At 39.3% G+C, this 24,617-nt stretch overlaps 1 protein-coding gene across 2 annotated transcripts in view; it reads left to right on the top strand.

Moving 5' to 3' along the window:
• Positions 1-24,617, top strand: part of LOC106090024 (phosphatidylinositol 4-kinase beta) — a 213,254-nt gene that overhangs the window by 117,299 nt on the left and 71,338 nt on the right. The window contains exons 2-3 of one of the 2 annotated variants that reach the window (XM_059361175.1): positions 1,052-1,250; positions 1,432-2,920. In XM_059361175.1, the coding sequence (XP_059217158.1) occupies positions 1,620-2,920 (1,301 nt within the window). In that variant the 5' untranslated portion in view covers positions 1,052-1,250; positions 1,432-1,619. Of the gene's footprint in view, positions 1-1,051; positions 2,921-24,617 lie in introns of both variants that reach the window. The other variant, XM_059361176.1, reaches the window with a different exon arrangement.

The following is a 24,617-nucleotide window of genomic DNA, read 5'->3' as shown; positions in this document are numbered from 1 at the left end:
CGATATCTCTTCATAGGCAAACAGTGTATGAGAATTGCTACGCTATATCAGAATATAGACTGATTCGGGAAGTGCAAACGGCAGATCGGTTTATATATGGGAGCTATATCGGGTTATAGACGAATTCTGCCCATACTTAGCACGTATGTTAGAAGTCATGGGAGATTCATTCATTGTGCGAAATTTCATCCACATCGAATAATAATTGCTCCTTTTAGTAGCTCAAGAAGTCAAATTGCCCGATCGGTTTATATGGGAGCTACATCATGTTAGTGACCTATTTGAACTGTACTTGGTACGGCTGTTGGAAGTCATACCAACATTTTAAGTGCAATATTACATCCAAATCGAATGGTAAATGCGCCCTCTAAAGGCTCAAGAAATCAGATCCGAAGATCGGTTTATATGACAGTTATATCATATTATGAACCGATATGAACCATACTTAGCAGCACAGTTGTTGAAAGTCAAAACAAAAACTCCTTGTGCAAAATTTCAGCCCAATCGGTTAGAACTTACTCACTCAAATTCAGTTTATATGCAGATAAAAATAGCGCCCTCTAGAGGTTCAAAAAGTCAAGAACCAAGATTGGTTTATATGACAGCACTATATCAGGTTATGAACCGATTTGCACTATACTTGGCGCAGTTTTTGAGAGTTAAAACAAAACTCCTCCCCCTTTTATATCTCCCCTTCCATTAAACATTCTTTTCCGTACGTTATTGCTGGACACATTTGCAATTTGAAACTATTTTCCATGAGAACTCTGACATCCCCACACCTAGAAAAATATCTTCATTTCGTTTTGAAATGTGCCTCTTCACTTCCTTCGTACGCATTTTTGCAATAAAATCCCAAGGTTTTTGTAGTGCAATTTAATTTTGAGATATATCGGTGCTCGTTCGAAGTGGCTTTCCCACTCGCTGTCACTTACTTTTCTAACAATGAATAACTTGATATTATTTTAACATGCGCCTACACATTTTCGGTTTTCTTAATTTTTTTCACATTATTTTAATTGAAAATTTTTGCATTCTTCTCTCGTTACAGTGTGGTTTGTCTGCATTGAAAAAATAATGGATCTATTCACACCAATCAGTAATCAGACCACATAAAGATTGCTGCTATCGAAACTGATTTACTCAAAAGCTTGCTGGCAAAATGTCTTGATTTTGGTAGAAGAAGAGCGTGCACGAGCCGAAAGCAAAAGTCATAAACATGTTGAACTCAATGCGAATTAGTTTAGAACGTAAGGTTGTGATTTTCCGTAACAATGGCATAAGACTACTACTCTCAGAATAACTCTGTCTCTCTCTCTCTCTCTCTCACTTTCGCTCTGAAACCTTTCCACTTGCTTTCCCTACTCACCAATCAAAAAAAAAAAAAAAAAAACCTATCGAAATCAAAACACATTACCAACAAAACTGCAGCAAGAGAAACACCTACATAAACAAGAGAACAAAGAAGAGTGCATTCAGCAAACGAGGAAGACGACTACTATCAATTCTCATTATCAAACAATACTCATTGGCACTCAGTGTGCGTGTGTTCTTCTCATTGTTGACTGCATTGCTCTTCTAGCACCACATCGAAGACTCAAGACACCCACTCAAGCAACATGAATTCCGTTATATCTGCATTTAAAACAAAAAAGAACTCCAGCCAAAATGGCTTGGCGACACAAAATGGCATCAGCGCCCCCAATGAAAAACACAACAACCTCAGCATGATCACGAGCAGCTTAAATAACTCATCGTCGAAGAAAAAGGCCGCCATAAATGCCCAGGACAATGGCTATCAGTATCTGAGGCATATACGAGAAATCGATACGGCCACCAAGCTGTTGTCGCCGGTGGTAATGCCAGACGACTTGCTGGAAACGGATATGCTGAACTTTAGACCGGCCTCGGTGACACCGGTTGTGCCAGTGTCGCCCTCAGCTGTGGCCGATGGTATTGATGTTGTGGACCATGTTCCTTTGCAAACGCTTAGATTGACGCCGCCCATTGAGCCAGCGAATGCCACAGACTGCAATATGAATGGCAGCAAGTTGTTGGGCGATATTTCAGCGACGGCCTTGGAAAATGGCAACGAAACATTGGAGGAGCATTGTGCCACCGCCCTCACTAATGGGCAGCAGAGTTTAAGCAATAGTCCAACGCAGCATTTGGTTGAAGCTGAGGACGATGAATCGGAGCATTCGACCGCCAACTGTACCAGCACCACCAGCAGCAGCTCCAGCGATCAGAGCAACAGCACGGTTGTTCACAGTCCCATAGCACCCACAGCAGCAGCAGCAGCAGCCGCTGCAACTTCCGCTTCGACTTCCACCTCACAACTGCAACTGACACATCCAAGTCCCGCCAAAAGTCTGAATTTGAGTCTGAGTAGTAATACATCATTATCACTGTCATCGTCAATTTCGGTATCTTCCAATTCCACCAATTCTTTGGCACTTTTAAATTCCGGTCCAAGTTCGTGTTCATCATCTGCCACCGGTTGCGATGTATCCGGCAACGAGTACTCGCAACCCTCATCGCCCACCATGGTCATTCGGAATGCCGCAACGGACGCAGAGTACGTTCCGGCTTTCCTCAAAACCAGCAACGTCACATTGCCCATCATCATGCCTAACAGCAACAGCAGTCTGGCCTCATTGCCACCCAATCAACAGACAGTGGCGGCCAATTCGGCGACCACAACACCCAAACACACACGCTACTCGAAGCCACGTCTGAGCCTGAGTCGTTTCATAAATCACTCAATGCCCTCGGTGCATGGTAGACCCAACTTGAGCATAGCGAGCGGTGCCGCGGGTAGTTGTGCCGGTCTAAATGGCCAATCGGGAACGGCAGCAGGCGGAGCAAATCCCCCCAAAAGGACATCAACACATCAAAGAAATTTGAGCTTGGATTTTAGGTAAGTGCCCTAATAACCTCATGATTAAACATTTAAAGGCCTAACTAGGACAAAGAAAGAATGTCTAAGTGAACAACTAAATATAAGAAATTAATATGCTGCAGGCTCTACTGAGCCCATCTTACTTAAGCTGCTATTACACCATAAGGCTTGTCATATGTAATTTCAAAAATATCAACTCTGAAGGTGGTACACACCGTGTGGTATGTACGAAAAATTTAATGTGACAAATGGATTTTGGAATAAATGTGCAGCTTTTTCGATTAAATCGAGCTTTTGTTCCATCGAACACACATTTAGACACATCATAATATCAGCTTTACACATGTACATATGCATAAAAATACCGTTAATGGTATGCTGGCTCCCTCTCCATTTCTACTCTCACTCTCATACTTTCACACTGATACTACACAACACAAATAAACATTTATCCGATTATTAGGTAGGTAGGTAGAGAGAGAGAGAGAGAGAGAGAGTCTCTCTCAACCTAATAATCGGGTAAATGTTTATTTGTGTTGTATGGTATCAGTGTGAAAACCATGAAATCATGTTGAATCGTTAATGCAAACTAATCTGACTCGACGTGATTTTCAGTGCCTCCCTCCAAACATTTGGAAGTGACTTTCTCACTCCCTCCCAGAATAGTCACTTTTTAGGTCCTTTTGTATGATAGTTTGTAGAGATCTCAAGATTTACAACAACAAAATACATTACCGTCGGAATTCTATCATTCATGTTTCGCTAATTAGTTTCTCATAATCAACTGTTATTGCAACAAATTTAAAAATAGATTTTTTGTTGTTGTTTTGAACGCTAACTCAAAAAACCCCAAACAATAGAATATATGTTAACTTAGCCTTCTGTAATGAAGAAAGGTCGGTAGCACAGAGGGATAGCATACGCCTCACAATCGTAAGGTTGGCTGTTCAAATCCCAGTCAGGGAAAATCATTGCAAATAAAATCTTCGACTAATAATCTTGATTTGGAAAAGAAATAAATTAGAAAGAGAAATAAAAATTAGCCTCACTCTAAAAGGTAAAAAAAACATTTGGCAAATAAAAATTTATTTTTATAAATGACGTTGATAATCGAATTTTACACTTTTTTTAGTCCCTATTTAGTCACTCATGGGTATATATCGCCAAGTGGCACGTTTTCTCCCGTACCGAGACACTAATTAGAGTAAAAAATGATATCGCCTGAGATTGTTTTCAACTTCCTTGAGTGCAGATTTAGTGACTCGCACGATAGAAAATGTTTGGAGGGCTAATGGTGATTAGAATGACTCACCCACACTCATGCAACATAGGCAAGTCGTTAGCTTAGAAATTTAAAAGGGATTTCAATTTGAAATGTGTTCTTCCTGTGAGAGTGTTTCTTTCAACGTTGCTTAGATGTACGCATTTCTATGGGGTGTGTTATTTTTAGCACAGCTAAGAAGGAAACACACAGGACATTTTCCAATTCAAATCATAAAAGTATTAAACCAGCATAGCCACACAGCAGCAGTTCTAAAGAAAACATCCAAAGAAGAAATCAAGGAGCACGCTTCTGCCTCACACACCATTTCTTTTGTCCTACTAAAAGCCATGGAAATAAACAAATTTCAATGTACTCTGAATGAATCTACGTTAGGGTGTGGGGGAAAGACAAAAGACTAACTGACTTCATGCAGTATACCACACATAACCGGAATTTGATTCAGCTACCAAACGAATGCAAACGAACAGGAAGGTTCTTCATTGAAATTCCTCTTTGCAGCAGACCTTTCCAAGCCATTAGTGAGACCATTGAAACGGCAGGGGAAGCAATCTTATGGAAACACCATACCTCCAATCGCCCCTATCTTTTTATAGCCCAGAATAGACAAGCGTATATCCCGCTGCAACGCCATGGGTATGCAAAAAGCAAAGGAAATTGCGAAAAACTTTTAGTTGAGAAGAGTATTAAGCATCAATTTCCCAGCAAAACAGATTGGGAACAACAATCAGCATCGAAAGAAACGGCTGCACCCACACCACACTACATCATTTCAGAGCTGAAATGCAATTTCCTTCATGGTCCAATCATAAACAGTTTTAGTTTTAACTCTATTCAGGAAAGTTCTGTAATGGAAAGTTTCCAAACAAAACCCACGAGAAGAGGCGAAAGGCGAGGAGGGTAATGCAATCAAAAACTGTAGTTTAGTTTTTCACAATGTAATGCAAAAAGTTTTAATCCTAAAAATAGGCGCTTTTTAAAAATTAATTTAATTTTCTAGTTTTTTTTTGCAACGATAGTTTCACTTTACAATGGATATCATGCCACAATATATATGTTCTAAAGGGATGGAAACTTTTGTCATATCAATGAGTTATCCAATTAAGTTTAAGGCCAATGAAATAGCGATTTCCCTTTTATAAGCCTTCATAAAGTTTAGATGGCAAGCCAAGCACAGCAGCAAAACTAAGTTCCAACTATCGTCCTATAGAAAAAAAAAAAGTGCTGAGATATTTTCAACAGCAATGAAATTACCTACGAATAATTTTCAATATTCACGCTTAGTACTAGCACCCGATTTGATTTCGAGAGCCTCGAGAGGGCGCAATTATATTCCATTTTAACTTAAGTTTTGTTCGGTCACATTTATTTGGGCTTTCAAGATTCACGCTTAGTATAATCACCCTATTTGATTTATAGAGCCTCTAGAGGGCGCAATTATTAACCGATTTGCCTAAAGTGGCATAAAACTTGCGAAGTCAACTTGGTGGATCTGTATATATGGGAGCTATATCGGGTAATAGAATAAATTGGAACAAAATTTTCGCGTAAGTTCAAAATCATAAGAATAGTCAACGGGCAAAATTTGAGCAAAATCAGTTGATAATTGCGCCCTCTAGGGGCTTATAAAGCCATTTCGGTTGATGGGTATACATGGGAGCTATAACCAAATATGAACCGATATGGCTCATTTTCAATCCCCAACCAGCTCCACCAAAAGAAGTATCGATTGCTTTATCTTCTTATAATTTATTCATTGGGGGTTTTTCTTTAGACTGACTCCATTGACTACCAATGTCCTCTCAGGAGGGCATTTTGCTACAAACAAGCCAACTATCATACATTCTCAAAAAAAAAACAATTTTGGTCTTCTTAGCACTCGAATTAATTAGCTGCAAAGAGAAAATAAATTTATCATTGCTACTATTGGGTTAATGTTTTAATACTATGTACTAAAATCTTTACAGAGATTGTATCGCAATACATCTACCATTTTTGCATACAACCTTTAAGCGTATAAAACGATATTCATGTCATGTATTTGTTATTTCCCTCCAAACATTTTCTATCGTGCGAGTCACTAAATCTGCACTCAAGGAAGTTGAAAACAATCTCAGGCGATATCATTTTTTACTCTAATTAGTGTCTCGGTACGGGAGAAAACGTGCCACTTGGCGATATATACCCATGAGTGACTAAATAGGGACTAAAAAAAAGTGTAAAATTCGATTATCAACGTCATTTATAAAAATAAATTTTTATTTGCCAAATGTTTTTTTTTTACCTTTTAGAGGTGAGGCTAATTTTTATTTCTCTTTCTAATTTATTTCTTTTCCAAATCAAGATTATTAATCGAAGATTTTATTTGCAATGATTTTCCCTGACTGGGATTTGAACAGCCAACCTTACAATTGTGAGGCGTATGCTATCCCTCTGTGCTACCGGCCTTTCCTCATTACAGAAGGCTAAGTTAACATACATTCTCTTGTTTGGGGTTTTTTGGGTAAGCGTCCAAAACAACAACAAAAAATCTATTTTTAAATTTGTTGCAATAACAGTTGATTATGAGAAACTAATTAGCGAAACATGAATGATAGAATTCCGACAGTAATGTATTTTGTTGTTGTAAATCTTCAAGTCTCTACAAACTATCATACAAATGGACCTAAAAAGTGACTATTCTGGGAGGGAGTGAAAAAGTCACTTTCAAATGTTTGGAGGGTTCCATGCAATAAGCATACCTTCAAACATGATCGCCTAAATAGCATAACTTTGCAACAATCACTTTTCAAAAAAACAAAAGATTTGCCATGAAAAATAAAACAAAAAATCAAAAAAAAACTTCTTATTTCAAAGCTAATTTGGCTGTGTTTGTTAAAATGTGGTAACATTCACTGGTTCAAAACGTTGGTGTTAAAAAAATAAATACAAATTTCGGTGCATCACTTGACTGTCCATCAATGAAAACGTTTTTAATGTTTTGTCAGTTATGCCTTTTAACACTTTAATTGCTAAAGTATGTACACACATACATATGTCCATACTCGTAAGTGTGTGGCCCATTGTTGTTGACTAAAATGCAAACGTCAAGTATTTGTGTGCTTTTTTTCGAGTAAATTAACTCTTTTTATTTAATTTAAACATTACATTGGCCCTCACCTAAATTGCCCCCCCAATTGATGGCAAAGCTTCTCTTCATGATGCAAAAAATGTTCCCACATTGACAAGCCCCTCTCACAATTGCACACATTGTCATGGTATCATTGCACACAAGGGGTCTTGCCCTGGTATGCGCGATAGCGACAGAGAGAGAGAGAGAGAAATAGAGCATTGTAATAACTACAGAAGCTGTTCACTACATTCTGTATTAGTGAGTTACATATATGTGTGGAGGGATATTTTCGTAATGCTATAAATCGCGGTGGTACTCCCCATTTGGATACAAACTCTGTTTGCAATGTGCAAACATGGGCAAGTGTGTTTTACTTTTATGCCTCACACATGCCGGTATCAGTGCATGTTGAATGCCATCTCATGGATGGCATTCTTATTGTTTGCTTAAGTTTTGACATGCTGCTGCAATTCATTGTTTGCCATTTGAGAAAGTGAATGAATGCTGTTGCCGATATCGCAGGCAGAGTGGGGAGAAGAGTTGAATGAATTCGTAGCAAGATATGCTTTAAAGTGTCATAGTAAACGAAAGTCACCACGAGTGTCCAATGAAATCGGGCTAAGTCAAACTTTATAGAAAACCCTCATTTTAATCACCACAATGGTTTCTGCAATCAATTTTTAATTACATCCGCTTGGACTACAAAAATCGTTATGTATTTCTGAAATTAATCGAAACAATTTCAACAACTTAATCGATGTCGATATTAGGCACAAAAAAAAAATCGGGTTTAATCACGAAATTAATTGATTCGATTACTTTTTTAATTTAAACTGCTTCAATCACCAAAATGATAAAATTAACCACCCGTTTTAAAAAGGTAATTAAATTAGTTCAATAAAAAAAAATTCAATTAATTTTTTAATTGACCCAGTTAGAAAAAGGTTGAAAATTTTTTAAATGTTTATTAAGTTAAACTTTTTAAAATATATTTGAAACTTTTTAAATGTCTTAAAGAATCTATTTTGAAAAATCCAGTATTTAAAACTTACACCCATTGTAAAAATCAACCACGCCGTAGTCAAATTGACCCCATTTATTCATCAAAGTGAATCAACACCCAAATGTTATAAAATCAACCACAAATGTTCACAATCTGACAACGTCTAGTGCAGAATTTTTGTTGATAATTAAAAAACGAATAAATCGCCTTTATTAAGTTTTTTGCCACAAATTAAGACGAAAATCGGGAAACGGTTGGGTTAAGTACCGATTCGGACCTAACTCGGCACAAATTTGAAGTGTCACAACAGAAAGCCATATGAAAAATGTTAATGAAATAGAATCGAAATTGCACCTCCTAGGTTCGCAAGAAGCCAAATCAGGAATCGGTTTTTAAGCGACTTATATCCGGTTATACATCGATTCAGAGCAAACACGGGTCAGACCTATTTGGCCCATTTACAATCCAATTGGACTTACACTAATAAAAGGTATTTGGGCAAACTTTATGAGCTTTTATCTTAACTTCTTCGTTAGTGTCTAGCGGTTGGACCATATGAAACGCAATCACGGTCAACATTTACCTGACATAATTTTCAAACATTAAATTATATGGACCGTACTATCGATTCAAATAAAAGTTTCATGCATTTTTCTGAATTTTATGTGTTTTTTTGAAAAACTTTCCTAAAGCTCTTAAAAAATCACCCTTTAGTTATAATATGGCCTGTTTAATATAATAACACCATTGGTGCATGATTTTGCTATGGCCCAGCCACTTGGGCCAAATCGATCCATGTTTTAATATAGCTGCCATATAAACCGATGTTGGGTCTTGACTTCTTGAGCCTTTAGAGGGTGCAATTCTCATCCGATTTGACTGAAATTTTGCACGTAGTATTTTGATATCACAACAACTGTTCTAAATATGACTCAAATCGGTTTATAACCTGATATAGCTGCCATATAAACCGATCTTGGGTCTTGACTTTCTGAGCTTTTCGAAGGCGCTTTTCTTATCCGGTTTGGCTGTAATTTTGCACGTGGTGTTTTGATATCACTTCCAACATTTGTGCGAAGTATGGTTCAAATCGGTTCATAATCTGGTGTAGGAGCCATATAAACCGATCTTGGGTCTGGACTTCTTGAGCTTTTAGGGGGCTCAATTCTTATCCGATTTGGCTAAAATTTTGCATGAGATGCTTTGATATGACTTCCAAAAACTGTGCAAAGTATGGCGCAAATCGGTTCATAACCTGATATAGCTGCCATATAAACTGATTTGGGATCTTGACTTCTTGAGCCTCTAGAGAGCGCAAATCTCATCCGATTTGGCACAAATTTTGGACGTACGTGTGCAGTATGGTCTGAATCGATCTATAGCTTGATACAGCTCCCAAGTAAACCGATCTCCCAATTTTGCTTCTTGATCCCTGAATCGGACCATAACTTGTCTTTGGCTTCACATTGTGCTGGACACTGTAATTATTCGTTATGCTAACATTTTAACAAATTTTAGCTTAGCTTTGAAGAGGGTGGGTTTAAACCAAGTTACACAAAATTACCTAAAATAATATTGAATTACTTGAATTGGCAACATGGTCTCACAACGACAGAGAAAATATTTGTCTAACATTTGTTGGAATTGGGATGAAAACGACAGTGTAGCATGCCAACTATGTCAATAGGGAATTTCCATCAACTGGTTGTTGTTGTTGCTACAGTTTGTCACTAGTGGTTGTCGTTTTTTGTTGTCTTGGCACACTTTGGTAGGGTAGAGTAGGGGGAGCATACAAATGTGTGGTGTTAGGTTGAAGTTCGGCCACGGTAAACAATAAAATTTCAAAGAACCGCTGTTAATTTTCTTCTTCGCCTGTTAAATTACAACAGATTGATGAATGAATGATGGGCATGTACCCGGAAGTTTATGAGATTCGAAACAGATGCATTTATTTTGGAAAGAATCTTTAGCACCCTCACCAAACACCCCAGCGGGTTCTTGCCACACCAGCTAGGGCAAAAAATTGGGTCATCAAACCGCTACTCCCCTTTGAGGGCGGGGGGAGGGGGAATTTTTCATCATCAAATCAACCGACAGCCATCATCATTCCTATTATTTAGACAAAGAAAATATGGCCTTAAATTTCACTCCAAATCCGTTTGCCTAATTTGAAATTTATTAAAGCAAAGAATGCTCCGAAGGAAGCCGCCACTCTGCAAGAGCGAACAAAATATAGATGCATGTGGTTGAGTCCACTACAACGGAATGAATTTATTTTTCAAATGTTGTAAAGGCACTCCAATTGAAAAGTTGCCAAATTAAATTTCGCCAAAATAGAAGAGAAGAAAACATTTCACAAATGTATCCCACTGGGCTAAGGAAGGAATCGCTAATGTTTGTTGGGGTCCTAGGCCCCAATTTTAGAAATGCTTCTGCTTGCTTTGGACACGTAAAGCAAACATGCAGCAAGTTGATGGCATCATCCCTCTCGTTGCAAGTTTTCTTTGTAATCCTCAAACTAGGTCAGTGAGTTATTTTCCATTCTTGCCAACAATGAGAACGTGGTAAACAGGCCTCTGCCAAGCAAGAGAAATGTAAATCCCAGTCATCTCTGTTTGTAAAGCAACAGCGAAACGGACAAGAGATAAAGGCTGCTGCATTCAAAGGAAACGGAAATGTAGCCGCAGAAACTGGCTAAGGCAAAACGTCTGGCTTTTCAGATCCTAATAGAAAATCAATAATTCACATGCTACACAGCCATCTACAGCCAACCAACATGGTTTCCTTTTTTGATTTTATCACAGTGGCCAAATGAAAATGGTTTCTGTTTTCGGTTCTCTCTCACTCACTGCAATGACATCAACATTTATATGACCAAAGAAATGTCCTTGATGGCATTGTACGTAGTAAAAGTCTCTCTGTCGTTGTGTAATTTTTGTCTCCCACCTCCTCCCTCCCCAAAACAAAGACTCAATTTTTTTTAAAGCCTACTCAAAGTAATGAAATACATGCGAATCGTAAATACCCAGCCACCTCGCTTGGGTGCTGCCCTGCCATGGTCATGTATTTCACTGGGCTTTACTAATAATACCTGCTGCTGTCATAAAAGGGCGCCTAGACCTGTCCCTTTGCAGTCGTTCGGCTGTCGTCGTCACCATTACATTTTGTGTTAATTAAAAAGCGAACCAATGGAGTACTTGTAAACACCAGGAAAATGGGAAATGGCACCAGCAACAATGGGCTACTCTTCTCATCACATTTACCATAAATTTATTTGCTATTCACTATTCATACTCACTCGCACTCTGCGATCGCAAATTTTGCTCCAAAGCACCAGCCGTAGTAGGCCCAAAGCACAGGCATGGGCACAAAAGAAATGAAGGTACCCTGCACCTCAAACCAGCAACTCCCTGCTGCCATGCTTTTGGAACACAAAAACAATACAGAAAGGGCCGCAGGTTACCAACAAAAGATTTTAAGAAAACGAAAGTTTTCTTTTTATACCCTCCACCATCGAAATATCCATCTGTGACCCAACAACGTGTGTATGTTCTTGATCTCCTTGACATTCTAGGTCGCTTCAGCCATGTCAGTTCGTCTGTCCATCTGTCGAACTAGGTGCTTGAGGTGCTTCCTATAAGTGTACTAAATTTTTTGATATCTGAAGGGGGAGCGGGCCCTCCCCCTTACCTTAATTTTCCGAAACGCCAGATCTCAGAGATGGGTGGTGCGATATAAGCGAAATTTTGTGTGCTCTTTTAAAGTAACCTACATAAAAAATTGGTACTCAAATTTCGGATGAGGTACCTAGGGGGAGCGCCCCACCCAAAAGCTACCAAATGTATATATACACCAACCACGCCAATATGGGACTCAAATGAAAGGTATTTAAAATTCGAAAACGTATCTGATATTCGATTGTCGGGCCAAGTGTTTGGGGGACCACCCCATCCCCCAAAACACCCCTAATTGGAACATATTTACCGACCATGGCAATATGGGACTCAAATGAAAGGTATTTGCGTGTAAAATACCCCTTCCCCAAAACAGCCCCAAACTGGACTTATTTACTGACCATGGCAATACGGGGCTTAAATAAAAGGTATTTGAGTGTAGAATACGAATCTGATATGAAGATGTGGGGCCAAGTCTTTGGGAGGCCGCCCATCCTCGAGAACATATCCCAAAGAAGACAAATGTACGACCATAGCAATATGGGACTCAAATGAAAGGTCTTTGGAAGTAAAGCACGAATCTGATATCTGATATCAAATAGGAAGTATTTGCTGATCATTGCAATATGAGGTTCAAATAAGAGGTATTTCAGAGTAGAACACGAATCTGATATATATTTTCAAAGCCAATCCACTGAGTGACCGCCCCATCCCCCAAAACACCGTCCAAACCGGTCATGTTTGCCGACTAAGGAAAAATGGAGCTCAAATGAAGGTTATTTGGGAGTAGACCATGAATCTCACATCAACATTCGGGACAAACTGTCTAGGGGACGTCCCTCCACCATAAAAACCCCCAAGTAGGACGTATTTGCTCACCAAGACATTTTGGGTCTTCAAGACAGTGGAGCTCGATATTCATAGTTTTTAGGGCCCATAAAGTATACATATTCTTGATCGTCATGTCATTTTAAGTCGATCCAGCCATGTCCGTTTGTCTGTCTGTAGAAAGCACACAAACTTTCGAAGGAATAAATCTAGTCGCTTGACTTCTTGAGCCTCTAGAGGGCGCAATACTCGTCCGATTTGACTGCAATTTTGCACGTAATGTTTTCGTATCACTTTCAACAACTGTGTTAAGTATGATTCAAATCGGTTCATAATCTGGTATAGCTGTCATATAAACCGATCTGGGATATTGACTTCTTGAGCCTCTAGAGGGCGCAATTCTAGACCGATTTGACTGAAAATTTGCACGTAGTGTCATATAAACCGATCTTGGATCTTGACTTCTTGAGCTTTTAGATGGCGCAATTCATGCGATTTGGCAGAAATATTGTACAACGGCTTCTCTCATGACTTTCAACATACGTGCCACATATGGTCTGAATTGAGGGGCCATTTATTTATTGATTCCTATCTCTCGATTGGAGAACGATGGGCATTTTATACCTGATTTCGCTGAAATTTTGAACAGTAAATGACTCTGGGAAACTCCACATTCGAATTCGAAAAATTTCTCCAGTATTATTTTATTTCGTTGAAATGGCAACCCTGTCCACTATTGTCTATGACAAATATATGACCCCTCAACATATTGGCTCTGTGGTCAGACTAAAGCTGCAGACAGTCGTCAGGGCCAAACACAGGAGTTTTTATTTAATGCAATTACTTACATTAGTAAACATTGTATAGGGGGGTTTTCCAAGTGAGCTGCATGACTGTTTAACAAGGGATCCATCATTCGCCAAGTCATTGGCCATGTAGCTACCACGTCCACTCAATGTTTTGTGGCCGCTGTATTGACGCCTGTCAAAAAGTTTTTTTTTGTTTTCGCTCATTTCCTCCACCAAGACAGGTATATGTCCCAGAATGTCCGTGTCTGCCTGATTGCAGGAAATATGGCATTAACATGTTATTCGTACGTTGTAGTTCATGCTAAAGGTTCGAAGGTTATTTTGGCTATAACAAGAGATTGTGTGCGTGCGTGCCAAGGCTTAGAGAGAAATTTCATTAAAATTTTGCAAACAAAAACGGAAGTCTTCTTCTAAGAGCGGTGGAAAGGAACGGGAAAAGCGAACAAAAATCGAACTCATTCATTAGGATTTTCCAAGAAGTAACAAGTGACCATGTTTAGAAATACCTGCCTTGTCTAAGATGTAGGGTTTTACTAGGAAATTAGGAATACTTAATTCTCGTAGAGACTGTCATTAACATTTTCCCTTTACTTGGTATGGGGATAAATACCTGTTTTTCGTTGCAAAACTTGAAAGCATTCTGCGAAACCAAATGTTATCCTTGACCAGATTGGGCAACTTTTTGGGCTTAGGCCAATGTACGAATTTTGTAGGGAAGATGGTATCATTATTTCTCTGAAATTTATATTTGGTTCCACCAATGAGGCCAAAGCGAAATAAAATAATAGATGTCCAGAAGTTAATTTCTATTTGCTAGACTCTCTTTTGGGAGATCAAATTTTACTATTCTTCTTTTTTTTCAAAGTAGTTTGTTTATATTTATTACTAGCCGAATTGGGCCCGCTTCGCTGCGCCTTTTTTAACACTCTAATATCTTTTTAGGGTGGGGACACTTCGTCCTGAATGCGGATATCGAATTCGTGCCATTGTAGCCTAGACGCTGTACATGTTCGAATCCTGGAGAGAACATCGGACAAGCGCCCACTTAATATTGGCGACATTTAGTAAAATGCCATGCATGGTCATTTAAAAAATGTTCCCCAAAGAGGTGTCGCTCTGCGGGACGCCGTATTTACACTTGAATCGGAAAGCACTCATTGATGTGTGACAATTTGCCCTTCTCGGTTCCTGGTGGTAATGTTCTTCCTTAGGGTAATGTTCTCATTAGGGGAGAACTAACATTTCGGCTCAAACATGGATATCAAATTCAAATCAAATTGCACTTCCAAATCCCTTTCATTTGAGGCCCATATTGCCATGGCCGATAAATATGAACCGTTTGGAGGGTGTTTTGAGGCTGGGGCGGCTACTGGCACTTTGCACTGACAATAGATATCAAATTCGTTCTTTATTCCCAAAGAAAATAAAGTTCAGTTTAGGGGATGCTTTAGGGCGTACCCCAAAACACTTTGCTCCAAAATTGGATATCAAATTAGTTTTGTACTCTCAAATGCCTTTCATTGGAGTCCCATATTGTCAAATAACCCATTTGGCGTATCTTAAGGAGGAAAAGCGCCACCTAGACTTGAACATTTGAGTCCCATATAGCCATGTTCGGTTTAAATGCCCATTTGGGGATATTTGGGGGTGGGCGACCTCCCACTACTTGGACCTAAAGTTATATGCCATATTTGTAGTCTACTGCCTATTACTTTTCATTTGAGTCCCATATTGACATGAACTTTGAATATATCTGTTTAGAGGAGTTTTGGGGTTTGGGGGAGGACCGCTGGGTACTTGGAGCCAAATTTTAATACCATATTCGTTTTCTGGTCACATTACCTTTCATTTGTTACCCTTGCTGTGCCCATCGAACCACTTTCGGATATGGGTGGCGTTTTTTGGGGTAAGGGGGAGGGTCCGCCTTCATCCGATATCTAAAAATTATATAACCTATGTTTCCTCCCAGACTATGAAAATTTTAAGAAAATCGGTTCAGCCAAGTAGCAAATAGTCATAATGGGTCTAAAGGTGTTTTTGAGTTTCTGACCCCCTATACTACGATCTGATTTTGTACGCCAGATTCGAAATCTACTCCCGAATAACTTTCATTTGAGCCCCGTATTGAAATGAACGTCCAATATGTTTGTTTGGGGAGTTTTGGGGATGGGGCGGCCCGATGGGTACTTAGACCCAAATTTTAATAACATATTCGAATTCAACTCTCCAATACCTTTCATTCGATTACTATATGGTCCCGATCGGTCCACTTTTGATTTTAGGTTGTGTTTTTGGCATAAGGGGGAGGGTCCGTCCCCTTTCGATACCGACAAATTTAGCCTATGTTTCCTTCCTGACCAACCTACACAATATGCGAAAATTTCGAGAAAATCTGTTCTGCCGCTTTTAAGTCTATATGGAACAATCAAACCAAGACCCATGTATTCGTGATTGGCTAATGTGCCCATTTTGGGTGTTTTTGTGGGGGTGGGGTGACCCCCTATACTTCGACATGAATTTGTATGCCAGATTCGTTATCTACTCCCGCATACTTTTCATTTGATACCCATATTGCCCTTATCGGTCCAATTTTGATTTTGGGTGGTGTTTTTGGGGTAACGGTGAAGGGTCCGCCCCCATCCGATATCAGCAAATTATAAAGCATGTTTCTTCTTCCTGACCATATTCGTAATCTACTACCGAATACCTTTCATTTGAGTCCCATATTGTCATGATCGTCAAATAAAACTATTTTAAGGGGTTTTGGGGGCTGGGGCGGCCCCCCAGGTCCTTGGACCCTTTTATTATGAAATTCGTACTCTACTCTTGAATAACTTTCATTTGAATCCCATATTATCCTGATCGGTCCACTTTTATTTTTGGGCAGTACTTTTAGGGTAAGGGGGAGGGTCCGCCCCCCTCCCGACATCAAAAACACATACACAATCTGTGAAAACTTCAAGGTAATCGGTTCAGCCGTACACTTCCCCCCTTTGTGGGGGGAAGTGTATGAAAATTGCCAATTTAGTCAATCAAAACCTTTGCTTGGTATTCAACGTCCTTTAATTCAACCAATTGGCCTGTAACGGCCAATTAAGGCTGTCCAAAATCCCTTAAATTAAAGTTACAACATATTTTCTCCATTTGTTACTCTTAACCATGAACATTGTTGTTACATGGTGTACTAGGTCTTCAAAACACCCAACTGCTTGCTCTTGATAATCAAAGTTTACACAAAGTGAATAACTTCCATTGAATAACTTAAGGGCATTTCGTCAGCTTCCAGCATTAGTGCTAATTGCTTTTGTTGTCGAAAAGTTCTGCTCGAATTATTCATTCAATATTCATGGTCCAATAAATTGATAAAAGCCTTTTATCATTATGATATGGCATACAACTCTGCAGCCAGTTCCCCATAGCCAGCCGAATGGCCGTAAAAAAAGCTTTATCGCTTCATTACCTTGCGCACCTTGATTTACTCTGTAACGACGCTGTAAATTAAGCATACACTCAAAGAAATATGCTAACCCAAAACGATTTGAGTTAAACCATGTGGTAAATAAATTGGACAAACAACGAGTGAAATTATTTTCGAGTTTTTTGCCTGTTAGGGTGAAGATCATTTTTTGTTTCACAATTTTCCGTTTGTTTCTCTTACGAGACGAACTAAATCGAAGATTTTTTGCAATGGAAAAGGAAGGTCAGAGATCACAACACACCAAGCCCTCTGGGACTAGAGATGGGCTTGATATTTAATTTTTTGACTGAATGTCGATTGATTGACTTTTCCGATGGATACTATCGCAAAAGTTAAATTTTTTGCAAAACTAAATAAAAATAAGCAATTCGCCTATAGAGGGCGCAATTTTATCCGATTAGACTAACATTTTGTACAATCATTCCTCTCATGACTTCCAACTGACTTTATTAACCTTGGTTTTGTTTGGTCTGTGCATTGGAATTGCTTGTATATAAATCGATATCCTGATTTTTACTCACGATAGTATCGATACTATCGATATTTATGATTAAAACTATCGAATGTTGCGATTATCGATAGTTTGCTAGCTCTATATGGGACGCATTTCGTCTTTCGTTAGAAGACTTCAACCATATTAGGAGGCCCTTGAAGCCTCAACAATATTAGGAGGCTTCAAGGGCCACACATAAGTTATATTGGATATATCGCGAAAGCGTGACACTAACCAAGTTTTACACCTTTCACACAAGTTCTTGTCTTCCACTTCATATATTTTTCTTGGTAGTGATGGACTTATTTTCCTCCATGGTAAATTCGTGTTATCTGTGCATCTTTTGGAAGTTGTCAAGTTTTTTCTCCTTTTGTGGGCTTTAAGGCTGTGTGGAGTCCATGTAGGGGCATTTTCAGAAATATCCACGTCTAAACTTAGAGGGATCAAAATTGTTTGTCTTCAATATGCCCCCTCACAACTTATGGCCGCCAAAAAAAAGTCTCAATTCACTTAAACTGGAAATTTCACTATCTCGAAAACTGTGTTCTCACTTGAGGACCTTGTTTATATTTCTAACCCTATCGCAAATTGCAGTGCAATGTGAGGAGAATATACAAAAATTTTCAAAAGTGACACCTAGTATTTTGGCACACTTGTTGGTCGGAATCGTTGCTCCATTTAGCTCATTACTCACCTCATGCTTGTGTGTACAGAATAATGTGGCTGAAGATTCGGTGGCAGATATCTTTAAATCTCTTGCAGCGAAATAGGCGGCAAGTTTATTGAAGTAGACGATGTCAACAATGGGTGGGGGGCTTGATGCCATGATCGTACAATCGTCCGCATATAATACGATCTCTATGCCGTCTGGAGGGGGTGAAATGGTAAAGCAGGTAGAGGTTAAACAGTGCCCGAGATATCACCCAGCCTTGGGGAACTCCCTGTTTCAATCTGCGGTGTTTCGGCGTTTTATCCTCAAATGTATTCCAAGACAGGTTGAGGACAGTTGTTGCACCCTTGAGGTAGGTCCTTCAGCATCAGTGTAAAGATTCCGGAAATTTTTACAAAGTTGCTCTCGGAATACATTGCAGAAAGGCGAAGAGACTTCTTCTGCCCAGAAAAAATTAAAGGTTATTGAAAAAAAAAAATTGTTTTAAAAACAAGTAAGAGCTTGCTAAACAAGTAAGAGCTTGCTAACCATGGATCGCATTTGACGAGTTCTTTGCGGGGTGTCTCTTTTTAGACAAACAAAGAATAGTGGATAAGAATTGTTATACTATTTATCAAGTCATGGTCCGATTCGGACCATTAATGAATTTAATGAATTGAATGTTAAGAATGTAAAGTAGTAGAAGTCAGCCCATTCGGATAAGAATTACGACTTGTAGGGACTCAAGAAGCATAATCGGGAGATCGTCATGAGAGAAGCCGTTGTACAAAATTTCAACCAAATCGGATGAGAATTGCGCCCTCTATAGGCTCAAGAAGTCAAGATCCCAGATCGGTTTATATGGCAGCTATATCAGGTTATAAACTGATTTGCGCCATGCTAAACACAGTCATTGGAAGTCATAACAAAACAATTCATGCCAAATTTCAGCAAAATCGGATGAGAATTACGCCCTCCAGCGGCTCAAGAAGTCAAGATCCAAGATCGATTTATATGGCAGCTATACCAGGTTATGAACCGATCTGTATCATACTTAGCATAGTTGCTGGAAGTGATGCCAAAACACTTTGTGCAAAAATACAGCCAAATCGGATAAGAATTGCGTCCTCTAGAGGCTCAAGAAGTCAAGATCCCAGATCGGTTTATATGGCAGCTGTATCAGGTTGTGAACCGATCTGAATCATACTTAGCATAGTTATTGGAAGTCATTACAAAACACCTCATGCAAAATTTCAGCCAAATCGGATGAGAATTACGCCCTCCAGCGGCTCAAAAATCATGATCCACTTCTTGAGCCACTAGAGGGCGCAATTCTTATCCGATTTGGCTGCAATTTTGCCTCAATATGTTCATAACTTAGTATAGCATAGCAATTCTTATCCATTATATTTTGTTTGCCTATAAAGAGACATCCTGCAAAGAACTTGACAAATGCGATCCATGGTATAGGGTATAAAAGAATCGGCCAGGCCGAACTATACTTGTTAAATCAATTAAAAAATTAATTGAAAATTTCAACATGTTCAATCATTTGAACATTTCAACAATTTTTTTAATTGAAGAATTTTTTAACTACTTCTTCGAAAACGACTATTGATACTATCATTTTCGTGATTGAAGCAATAATAAATTAATCGGATCAATTAATTTCGTGATTGAAACCGATTTTTATTTTTTCTGTGTAGATCAGTGGTGTCCGACACAAGTTTAAGCTCATCGATCGTGGGTTTTCAAAGTAGAGACCGAATGTGTGAAGCAGAGCTTAGAAGTCTAATATGGCTGAAGCCCTTACAAATGCAGCTTTAGTGCGGGGTAAACCACCGCTGATACTTATTTCTAATGTTCTCTCCAGTATTCGACAGGGTAACCCCCTGTCGTCTGCTTGTATAACAAAAATTCCCTTTAAAGTTACAACTGGCATTGCATTTTTTATGAGTGTGATTTCCTCCACGAAGGAAATTTACAAAATCTCTCGATAATTAGCGAATATTTAGCTACATCGGAATATTGTGCCCCTCCCCCAGCCACTTCGTTCAGAGGTCAATTGCCTTAGGCCTTTGACTTGCCACAGAGTTCTTCTTTTAATTAATCGTTGCATTTATTTGTGAAGCATTTAAGGATGCTCCATTAAAGTTAATGGTGTTTCCTTTGCGACCCTCCCTGGCGATAGACAAACGACTTAATCATGTTTACGAATTAAACTGATTGATTTGCCGGCTTCTTCCTTTGTTTGATGCCTGTTAGCCTACTTCCCAGCGAAAGGAAGTGAATTATAGAACCATTAAAAGCCTTTTAAATAATGCTACCTTTTTCGCAAGCAAATACCGATGCTGATGCTTTCCGCCTGCCTGCCTGCCAGCCTGACATTTCAAAAGCTGATAAATTAAGTTTGGCTTTTTGCCAACACCAAAATTTTCCAAAGGATAAGAGCATTTTTGTAGGGCAGCCCGTCATCTGTGTCTCGCTCTGTTCCTATCGAGAAAATTCAAGGCATCGTTGCAAAGCACAAAAATCTTGGGGGGGGGGGGGGGAGGAAGGTTACTTACGGTTAAACAAACAACCGAATAACAAAACGACAGGAGCAGACCACCAATGTAAGCCCCACTGCTGGAGACTTGGCAAGGAAATTGAGACAAGCAGTAATTTGTAATATGATTAAGACGAGAAGCTTCTGCCGAAACGGCCAGCACAGGACAACATGCCTGCCATAGGTCTCCACTCAAAAAAAAAAAAAAAACAGAACCAAACCCAATACCAGACCAAATATCGCATTCATCCTTAATAGTTAAAGGATCTTCCCTTTTCTGCCCCTTCCACAGCCTTTGGAAGACCTTCTCGATACGACCAATGTTAAGGCAATGAACAACTCTTGAATTTTGTAAGGTAGACAAGATATTCACATTGCACACGCAAGGTTGGCTGCCTCCTTCCTTTCGCTAGCACGCAAACACGCTCTTCGTGGAGTTGACAGGCAGGGAAATATAGGTGAGGCCCAGGAAAACATAACCGACTTTGGTCTCACACAGACACCATAGAGCGAGACGTTCGTGCCAACTCTCAAAAAGACGTCTGCTGCATTTGTCATTAGCAGATGTAAGAAAAGAAGCGGAAAAGCGTAATGGTGGAGGAGACCAACCCATCACGGCTAACACTTTGCAATCCCCCATAAGCTATGCCAGTCAATATACAATAAATTGTCGGCTATCGCATGCAGGCTGCTGCTGCCGCCACCACCAAGCAGCGTATCAATCAGACGGTACTGGCATACAAACAAACATGGAGAGCGAACAGCAGGACGGCAGGGCTTGCGGGCTAATTTAGTTGCACATGTGCCCCCAAAGTCCGCATGCAAAAGGAACATTGGCGTCAAAATGTTTGGCGTCCAATAACAATGATTATTATTTACTAACAACAACAACAACAACAACGACAACATTACAGCAATTCATAAATGCAAAGGAGAATGGTAGGCTGGCTGGGCATTAGTCGGCAATTGCAAAATGACTTAACTTTATTTGCAAATAGCAAATAAAAACAAGTAAGGCCAGCTAAGTTCGACCGGGCCGAATCTTATATACCCTCCACCATGGATCGAATTTGTCGAGTTCTATGCACGGTATCCCCTTTTGAGGCAAACAAAGAATATTGAATAAGAACTGTTATGCTATTAGAGTTATATCAAGTTATGGTCCGATTCGATAAGAATTGCGCCTTGTAGGGGCTCAAGAAGTAAAATCGGGAGATAGATTTATATGGGAGCTGTATCAAGCTATTGATCAATTCAAACCATATTAGACACGTACGTTGAAGGTCATGAGAGAAGCCGTTGTACAAAATTTCAACCAAATCGGATGAGAATTGCGCCCTCTAGAGGCTCAAGAAGTCAAGATTCCAGATCGGTTTATATGGCAGCTATAGCAGGTTATGTACCGATTTGCGCCATACTAAGCACATTTATTGGAAGTCATAACAAAACACCTCATGCAAAATTTCAGCCAAACGGGATGAGAATTGCGCGCTCTAGTGGCTCAAGAAGTCAAGATCCAGGATCGGTTTATATGAGAGCTATACCAGATTATGAACCGATTTGCGCCATACTTAGCGCAGTTGTTGGAAGTGATACCAAAACACTACGTGCAAAATTTCAGCCAAATCGGATGAGAATTGCTTAGCGCAGTAGTTGGAAGTACTTAGCGCAGTAGTTGGAAGTGATACCAAAACACGTGCAAAATTTCAGCCAAATCGGATGAGAATTGCGCCCTCTAGAGGCTCAAGAAGTCAAGACCCAAGATCGGTTTATATGGCAGCTATATCAAAACATGGACCGATTTGTACTATACTTAACACAATTTTTGGAAGTGATACTAAAACACTACGTCCAAAATTTCCGTCAAATCGGAAGAGAATTGCGCCCTCTAGACGCTCAAGAAATTAAGACCCAAGATCGGTTTATATGGCAGCAATATTAACACATGAACCGATTTGAACCATACTTAGCGTAGTTGTTGGAAGTGATACTAAAACACCACGTGCAAAATTTTAGTCAAATCGGCCGAGAATTGCGCCCTCTAGAGGATCATGAAGTCAAGACCCAAGATCGGTTTATATGGCGGCTATATCAAAACATGGACCGATTTGGCCCATTTACAATCCCAACCGACCTACATTAGTAAGAAGTATTTGTTCAAAATTTCAATCGGCTAGCTTTACTCCTTCGAAATTTAGCGTGCTTTCGACAGACATAGGGGCGGACGGACGGGCAGACAGATGGACATGGTTAGACTTAAAATGACATGACGATCAAGAATACATATACCTTATTGGGTTTCAGACGCATATTTTGAGGTGTTACAAACAGAATGACGAAATTAGAATGCCCCCATCCTATGGTGGAGAGTATGAAATAAAGGGTTTTAATGTCTTGGTTGATGAGTGCATGAGTAAAACAATTTCAATGCAAAACAAACAACGACCAGATTTCGACAAAATCCGGTGAAAATGCACCATTTATGAAACCGTAGGTGCTATGTCAAAATAAAATCCCATCTAGGCCAAACCCAGTTAGAACGTCGAGTGCCTAAAACAGATCAGTGCTCCGAAATTAAGCGAAACGGAATTTGTGGGTGAAAGTCCGTTAATCGCGAAATCGGTGTTTATGGCAGCTAAATGCAAATATGATCCGATCAACACCATTTGGAGAAATATCTGTAGGGATCTAGTACAACATACCGTACCAAATTTTAGCAAAATTGGCTTAGGACCGTGCCAAGTTTCAGCAAAATCGGCTAAGTGCGGCTTCTGTGAACTTTCAACCTTAAATCGGCAGAACGGTATATATGGCAGCTATGTCCAAATATAATCCGAATTGCTCAAGAGCCGTAACATAACTCGCTATACCATATTTCAGTAAAATCGGGTAATAGATTCGTTTTTTAAGCACATATGACCTTAAATCAATAGATTGGCCTGTATGGGGGCTTAGTCAAGATATTATTTGATATAGGCCATCTTCGAACCTAACCTGCCTATGGATTAAAAACGAATTTGTGTAAATTTTCAGCTCATTATTTTAATTGTTAAGATATGGCCGTTTACTTATTGAAATTCTGCTAACGCAAAACATTCTTAACTCTACATACTTTGGTTAATTGAAACGAATTGCAATTATCCGGACTTCGCATAGTTGCAAACGTCGGATAATTGCAACAAAGTTCTTGTGTTTTGCTGTTTTCAATTAAGCGGATTCGACTGTACATTAAAGTTTATTTACACTGACATCGCTTAAACGAGCTGATATAGAAAAATCCATATGTAGGACAATTTCATCGTGGTAGGCAATAGGCTACCATATTAGTTAATTTGCTTATATGTCATTTATATTGTTTTGCATTTCAACCATCACCCACTCCAAGTTGCAAAGTGTAGAAAAAAGCAGTATGCCGTTGCATCACGAAGAGACGGGGTGACAACTATGGAATAAATTGCAAAGATGTTGAGTTATTATTGCTTGGTGATGATATGCCTACCTAAAGTTTATTTTTTGGCTTTTTATATTCCTTCCTCTGATGACCTACGATACATAAATAAGCAATCACGAGACATGAACGTGTGCTAAATTATGTTGATTGCTTAAGAGTGTCTCGTTGGGATGAAGTCATTGTAGACTTTTAAGTTTGGTTACCAAAAACTAAGAAATGTTTTAGGCCTTACGTTTTTAAGGCCTCAACAAAATTATGATCAATAAAGGTATTGTATGTGGTGCGAATAAATGGCCTCTAATGATGCAAAAAGTCAAATCGATGATTGGGTTTGTATGGGTCCAAATCTAACTATGAAGCGTTGAAGGCAGATTTTGAACATTTTTCA

Source organism: Stomoxys calcitrans, chromosome 1 (genome assembly GCF_963082655.1).
Source record: "Stomoxys calcitrans chromosome 1, idStoCalc2.1, whole genome shotgun sequence".
Lineage (NCBI taxonomy): Eukaryota > Metazoa > Arthropoda > Insecta > Diptera > Muscidae > Stomoxys > Stomoxys calcitrans.
The sequence above is the reverse complement of the archived record's forward strand: the minus strand, read 5'-3'. Positions and strand labels throughout refer to the sequence as shown.